We start from the raw sequence: 7,174 nt of genomic DNA on the forward strand, positions 1-7,174 counted from the left end.
TTTCCCACTCCCCAAGAGTTACTTCCCATTTTCTCATTCAGCACCTAAAAGCATCATCCTTGCTGTCCCCATCAAGAGGGACCCGGGGGGAGGTGGCCCCGAGAAGTGGCTCCTTGCCTCTGGGGGTGGTCTGTAGTGACAGGACAAGGGGGCAGAAAAGCCTCCTGCCATCTGCTCACCCACCCGGTGCCCCTGTGCTGTGGGCATAGACTCCAGGCTGGGAGAGTTCGGGCTGTTGCTCAAAATAAAGGGGGAGCAGGTGGCAGCTAGAGTGGGTGCTCAGTCCATGTGAACTCCAGGGGACCCCACAACTCTCTGCTGGCCTTTCTGTTCCAGCTTGACAGTCACCTGGACTTGGGGCTCACCAAGGCCGGCCTGCGGCTGGGGAGTCTGTGAAGAAAGTCAGAAAATACTTACTCAGAGCCTTTGTTACAAATATGCTGACTGTCAACACAGTGCTGCACACTGCCTGATGGGGGGGGGGGCGGCCTTCCATCCTCAGGTCACCTCTGTGAGGTTCAGACCCACGTGCTCTGGCCCTAGACGCTAAAGGAGAGCATGATCCAGAACTCTCTGCGCCCCCAAACCCCCCACCCCCCAGCTAGCCCCTGCTTTGTGGAAAGTTTTCCAAGCTACTGCCCCTTGCCCAGGAGAGCAGGAACGTGCAGGAGGTGCGGGCGATGCAGCACGACAGGTGGACAGGTACAGCCTCCAGGTAACCCCCAACCTGCCCCCAAATGGGTCTGCTGCCGGCCCCGAGAAGGGTGGAGATAGCGGAGGGGTGGGCGTTAGAAGGATGTTCAGGGGTCATCGAGGGCTGGCGCTGGAGGTGTCCACTTAGCCGCACTGGGATGGCAGCCTGGGGCCCACTGATGCCTGTGGTGAGGGTCCGCGGGCTGGGCAGGGGTTTGGCAGGGGGAGAGGAGGTGTGTCTGAGCCCCGCCCGCCGCGCCCGCCGCGCCCCGCCCCTGCCTGCCTCCCCGCGGTCCGGGGCTTTCGCTTTCAGTCCCCGAACAGATCAGGCGCAGGGACAGACGCCGGCGACAGCCAGCGAGGCCAGCGACGGCCCCCCCGCCTGCGCCCTGTCACCCCATGGCGCCCATCGGCCTCTGGGCCGCGCTGGCCGTCGGACTGCAGCTCTGGGTCGCGGCGCGCGCCATTCCCGCCCCGGTGAGTGACTGGCGTCCCCCCCCCAGGGACACCCGCGCCTCTCGCCCACCCAGGCCCGCGCGCAGCCCCCGGGGACCCGCTCGCGCTCCTTAGGGGCGCGGTGACACGGGAGCGGGACTCCGGACTTGGGGCGACAGCGAACGTGGGAGCCCTACCTCCCCTCGCCGGGGGTCAGACTCGCCGGCTCACCTCCGGGACCCTCTGGGGACCCCCGGTTTGGCACACGTGCTCCCGGGGCCGAATTCTGGCTTCTGCAGCCCCTGGGCGCCTCCCGGCCTTCGGGTGCCTCTGCCAGCTCAGGCCAGAGCTTTTGGGACGCCCCGCGGACCCTGGGGCGATGCCCGTTAGACCCTGGACGCCACTCCGTCACCCCTGCTCTGGTCCCTTCCTCCCGCCGCCGAGAGAGGGCGAGTAGAGTATCCGAGCGAGGGAGCGAGCGACCGCCGAGCAGCGAAGGGAGCCCGCGGAGCGAGCGCTGCGCGGGGCGCCTGGGCACCTCTTTAGAAGACTTCCTCTAACTCTGGGCAATGGTTTTCCTCTTTCTTAGAAATACAGGGCTGCGCGCTTGACAGAACAGGCCAGATGTGCAGTCTGAGCCTGCAAGGTCCCTTGGGCTGCCAGGCTGCATCCTCTCTGCGCTCTGCCCAGCAAGTCTCCCAGAACCCAGCCACCCAGGCGGCCTCTGGGCAGCTTTGTTCTCTGTGGGCAGTGCCCTCAGGTCCCCCAGGGGCCACTATGGACGGGTGGGAGCCCAGCTCTGGACCTCAGGAGTTCCAGGGGACCCAGGAGAATGTTCTGCCAGCCCCCCACAAGTTGGCCCCTGTGAAGGGGCTGTTTGTCTTGCCCGTTTGGCGGTCTCCATGGCTGGTAGAGAGTAGCCCATTCTACAGAGAGGAAACCCCAGGCCCAGAGAATGCCTTGTTTCTCACGGAAGGGCGTGGGGGTGCTTTTCCTCCCCAGGGGAGACTCTCCTTTTCCCTGGGACTTGGGGGGAGGTGTGAGCTCACCCCTGTCTGCACATCTGGACCTGGGGGAGGTGACCTGGGCTCCTACACGAGTGACTCACTGGCTGAGGTTAAGGACATCTTTAGAGTCCGGTGCTTGAGAGCCGGGGGCTGGGGGTGAGCAGATCAGAACTGAGCCCACAGGGGCTTCCCGAGTGGGTCCTGGCTCAACCCCAGAGGGTGTCCTCAAACAAAGGAGGTCCTGGGTGGCCTTCGGAGCTGGGTGCCCATGGCTGTGGGGTCATACCACGGACTGGGGTGCCACCCCCCTCGGGGCATGCTAGCCTGGGCCCTCAGCAGGACACGGGGCCCCGGTCCCTGTTGCCTCTCTCCTGGCAGCGCCTCAGCCCTGCGCGGAGTGTCTCCACCACCTCCCCACTGGCCTCCTGGCCCCTAACTCCTGGCCTCTCCCGCCATCCTCCTTGGTGGCCCCCCTCGTCAAGCTGGAGCGCTCTCTCCCAGCTGTGGTGCTCCCGGGAATCCATGCGATCGATCGGGAGGTTTCGCATCTCCCCACCCTCCCCACCACCGCCTGCACTCCTGCCTGCCTCCACCCTCCATGCCAGCATTCCCCCCAGTCCGTGTTGCACGCCCTTCCTCCATCTTTCGGGGCCTTCGGCAGGTGGCAGCCCCTCGGAGCCGTCTCCCTCTGGAGGACAGACACATTCTGCTTTTTTGGTGTGGCTGAGTGTTAGCACCGGCTACATGGAGGGGCGTGAGGAGCGGGGTCCTCCTCCGAGTGTTCATAGCCGCGCGGCAGCTGCTGTGCCTCCGAAGCAGCCGGCTCAGGCTCCAGCTGTAGGACTTCACGGTGAATCTCACCGGAACCTTTGCAGCAGCCCCAGAGGGTGAGCCGTGCGGCTCCCACTTGCAAGTGTGGCTTCTGGGGAATGAGATGTGGTGCGACCTGAGGCAAGCTCTGCTCTCCAGACTCTTGCCCAGGTTCCCAGCACCCCCACCCCAGTTCCCCGAACCCAGTGTTCTACCAGCTGCATTTGCTGGCGGGTGTGGGATGCATCATTCATTCCTCTGGTTAGTCATTCATCCCCCAAATAAACGCCAGTCACGTGGGCAGACTCAGTGCCCTCTGATGGGCGTGGGCAGAGCCCAGGAGTCTGGCTGCGACTTGTCATTGGGGGGGACTGAGGGAACCCTTCCCTGCTGGGTCTCATCTATGGATTCCTGGAACTGTGAGGCTCAGGGGCCGCTGTTTGCCACGCATTACCCAACCAGCTGGGGCCAGCTCTGGTTGGGGGGGGCTTGGTCAGCTAAGGGGCTGACCAGCGCCTCGCGGATCACCTTCCCTTCCTAGACCTGGGAGACATTTTGTGGCCCTGACCACAAAATGTCCCTCCTGGAGAAAAGCCAGGAAGGTGGGAGTTGGGGTGGAGGTGAGTTTTGATACCAGCCGTGGTGTAGGGGTGTTATAGTCGGCTCATCATCATCACCTTAGTTCTCAGTTTTAGGCCACGCTGTTTGCTGCTGTGCTCTGTAAACGTGCCGTACACACCTGCCTCAGGACCTTTGCACCTGCTTTCCCTTTGGCCTTGAATGTGCCTGCTGCTGACAGTCCCTGGCCAGGGGTCCTTGCTGGGGCCACCCTGCCTGGACGAGCTCCCACACTCACCCCCCTGGCCTTCAACCCACTCTGTTTCCATCACTTTGAGTGTCTCTTCCCCCTGGAATGTTCTCTTCTCCCCAGAATGTCAGCACCTGCTCATTGCTGCCAGCTCACAGCCTCCAAGAAAGATCCTTATGCTTAGCACTTTTGCCATTTGGGCCATGTGGCTCCTCGCCAGGGGTGCTGTCCTGCACACGCAGGGTGTCCGCTGGCTTCCTTGCCTCTTCCCACAGATGCCTACAGCATCCCCTTCCACTGGGACAATTAAAAATGTCTCCAGATAATGCTGAATTTCCTGGGGATGGGGGGAGGGGGGAGACCGCTGGCTGAGAACCGCTGCCTGGAAGGGAGAAAGTGAATGTGCACAAGCATTCAAGTGGCCTGGTGAACAAGCCTAGTTTAGGGGTGAGATGGAAGATTTCCAAGGCCAGCCTGGCAGGGCTGGTTCATTTGTCCCTCCCTCTCTGGACTCCGCTCCATGCTCTATGGGGTCTCCCGGCGAAGGGTGCTTGCTCCCTGCAAAATGCTCACGCCCAATCCCCTGCTCTGGTTTGAGATGGGGCCACCTTCTGGCAGTGACTCAGGCCCCAAAGCGGATGTGCACGTGACCTGCCTGTAAGTGGGGAGGGAGGCAGGCTGGAGGCGGTTGTGGGGAGCCTGGCCGCAGGTAGGGGTGTGGGGTGGCGGGGCGGAGTGGAGACTGGGTGGCTCCGTGTCCTGGACTCCAAGGGCTTCCGAGAGGAGCCCCGCTGACTCGGGGCAGACAGACCTGGGCCTCAGTCCTTGTCTGCCGGCTACTGGCTGTGACCTTGGCTGCCTCCCTTGTCTGTGGCCTCTGCCTTCCGGTGTGTGAGGTGAGCGTGCTCCCCACCTGGCCGGCCGGTTGTCGGGACCAGCTGTGCAACCGCTGTGGCTCTGTAAGCACTGTGGCTTTGCAGGCCTGACTGGGTCACAGGGCCATGCTCAGGCTGTGGGGGTGACCACTGTGGAGTCAGCAGCTGCTGCTCTGGCCCCCGGAACTGAGGTGGGAGCTGCTGCTTGCCCGACACCCCCAGAACAATTTCCACTCGCCCTCCTTTTCTGCACTGTGCTTCTGAGTGTCTTAGCGCACCCAGCAGCGCCTCTCACCTGGCCTGCCAGGACCTGGGGTGTGGCCAAGGCTGCGGGGCCAGGAAACCCTCACCCCACATGCTGATGTCACGTCACGTGTGGGTCTGTCTGTCAGTACCGAGGCTTCTGCGAGGGGATGCAGGTGCCCTTGGCTTTCCCACCTGCAAATTGGGAACCCAGGAGAGGGAGCCTGGGGAAGTTCTTCGAGGCTGTGCTGGCTGTTCCCGGCCTCCAACTGCAGCATGCAGGACCCCCGCGAGGAGCGCGGGCCTGGCCGCCAGGAGCCGGAGCTCCTACCTAACACCGGCTCTGGCTTGCCGTGTGTCTCACTCCACTCAGCCGTGCTGGGCCTGAACATCTCAATCTGTGACACCTAACGGCTCTGATCCCAGCACTCCGCTTTGAGAGTGCTGGGCAGAGGCCACAGCTTCGGGTGCGGGGCCGACAGCCTTCCCAGGGAGGGGCCCAGCCCTGCACACTGCACCTCTGCTTCCCAGCCTCAGCCTCACGGGCTCTGGCGTGACCTGCTCGACTCAGGTCCCGGCGCATCCGAGTTCCTGGACTAGGCCTCCTGCCCCTTAGTCCTAATAGCGCCTTTTAATGTCAGAAACCCCAGACTGAGGGAAAGCCCGCTTGCTAGGGCCCACCGTCTGGGAGCCCACGGGTTCAAGGAAGCCTCGCACGGGGAGGAGCATTTTCCTCGAACAAGCCCTTCGTCAGCCGTGAGGGGCACACAGGCCTCCTCCCCGCCCCAGTTCCGAGCCCTTCAGAGCCAGAACTTTGGGCGTCTGGCCGCTCTGCAGGGCTGGTGACGGTGGTGGGGGGCGGGGGGGCTGGACTCTGATGTCAGGGCCCGCCCCGCAGGGCCCACAGTCATTTTCCACCTCAGTGACGTCGCCATGGTGGTTACATCATTGTGGTTCGGGGCTGTGGGCTGTGGAGAGGAAGTGTCTGTTTACCTGCAGGGGTTTGCAAGATTTGATTTCCTTGTGCCCGAGCGTGAGCAATGTGAGGAAGACTGGGGCGGGGGCAGCCGGCCAGTAGGCCCCAGACTTCAGCTGAGCCTGGCTTTCCGGGGACACCCCTGTCTCTGAGCCCAGTGTCTCCTTTCCAGGCCGTGGGGGTGGGGGGTGGCGGGAGTTGGAAGCAGCAGCAGAGCTGTGCCCTCGGGAGGTTCACAGCCAGGCGGGGAGCCGGCTCCTTCACGCGGAGTGCCCGAGGCCACAGCTGGGCTGTGGAGCTACCTGTGCGGTCCAGGCCGGCCGGCCGCCCCACTCTTGGTAGGCGACTAAGTGTGCGTGTGCTGGGCACTTGACTTCCACACCTGGGGCTGAGCCCCGTCCTGGGTGGCGTCCCTCCCCGGCCGTGTCCCCCGGTCTGAGCCAGGCCGGCGCAGTGACCGAGCTGCTGTGAGACAGGGCAGAAATCCCCAGGGGTTTTTATCTGTTTTCCTTTGGCATCCAGGCCTGGCCCCCTGTCTGTTTCAATCTGAGCCTGGCCCTGCCTGGGTATGGCTAATGTGGCCACTGCTTCAGGGAACTGAGTGGGCCTGAGGGCAAAAGCAGAGCGGGAAGGGCCTTGGGGGCAGGAAGGTTTCGGGGTGCGTGGGGGAGGCCTTCCCAAATGCCGCTCCGGAGGGGTGCCGGAGGCTGAGAAGTGCTGGAATAGGGGCTGAAGGGCTGGGCGGGGGCCCGGCAGTCCAGTCCCGCCGGCTTCCAGCTCAGGACGGCCTGGCCAACGGCGGCTCTGGCCCGCTGCTCCCGCTGGAGCTCGAGATCAGCGCAGACGGAGCCCTGCCCAGCCCCCAGCCGTAGGGTACTTTGGCCCCAGGTATTAGACTAGGAGTGAGGTGGGGCGGTGCTCTGTTTGTTTGGGTGCCAGTGGGCGCAGCTGTGACCCCCGTCTGGGTTCAGAGACTCAGTCTCACTTGACGGTGATTGCAGCACTTTGCATCAGCAGGCTGCCCTGCGCCCGCTGCCACAGAGGCTCCAGGCTCCGGCCGCCACTGCTGAGCCTCTTGCGACTCCTCAGGCTCACCGACCCCACAGCCCTCCCGTCCTGTCCTCCCTGCTCTCCTGAACCCTCTCCCCAACGCAGCGTGACCCCCCCCAGGACTGCTCTCTCTCCCGGGTCTGGCTCCTTGGCCACTGCCTCACCTTTCTGACTGCACCCCATCGAGTCCTCCAGGCCCCGCTGCTGTGATCCCCCAGGAGACCTGGGGGGGGGAGGGCTGGCGGCTGTGATCCCCCAGGAGACCTGGGGGGGGGGG

General features: G+C 64.0%; 1 protein-coding gene across 1 annotated transcript in view; it reads left to right on the forward strand.

The window, feature by feature from the left end:
- Positions 1-1,023: 1,023 nt before the first annotated feature.
- The window catches only part of TNFRSF1B (tumor necrosis factor receptor superfamily, member 1B), a 25,289-nt gene continuing 19,138 nt past the window's right edge, over positions 1,024-7,174 (forward strand). The window contains exon 1 of the mRNA XM_004678518.2: positions 1,024-1,170. Within this exon, the coding sequence (XP_004678575.1) occupies positions 1,093-1,170 (78 nt within the window). The 5' untranslated portion in view covers positions 1,024-1,092. The remainder of the gene's footprint in view (positions 1,171-7,174) is intronic.

Source organism: Condylura cristata, unplaced genomic scaffold (assembly GCF_000260355.1).
Source record: "Condylura cristata isolate star-nosed mole 26May11 unplaced genomic scaffold, ConCri1.0 scaffold00008, whole genome shotgun sequence".
In the NCBI taxonomy this organism is placed as follows: Eukaryota; Metazoa; Chordata; class Mammalia; order Eulipotyphla; family Talpidae; genus Condylura; species Condylura cristata.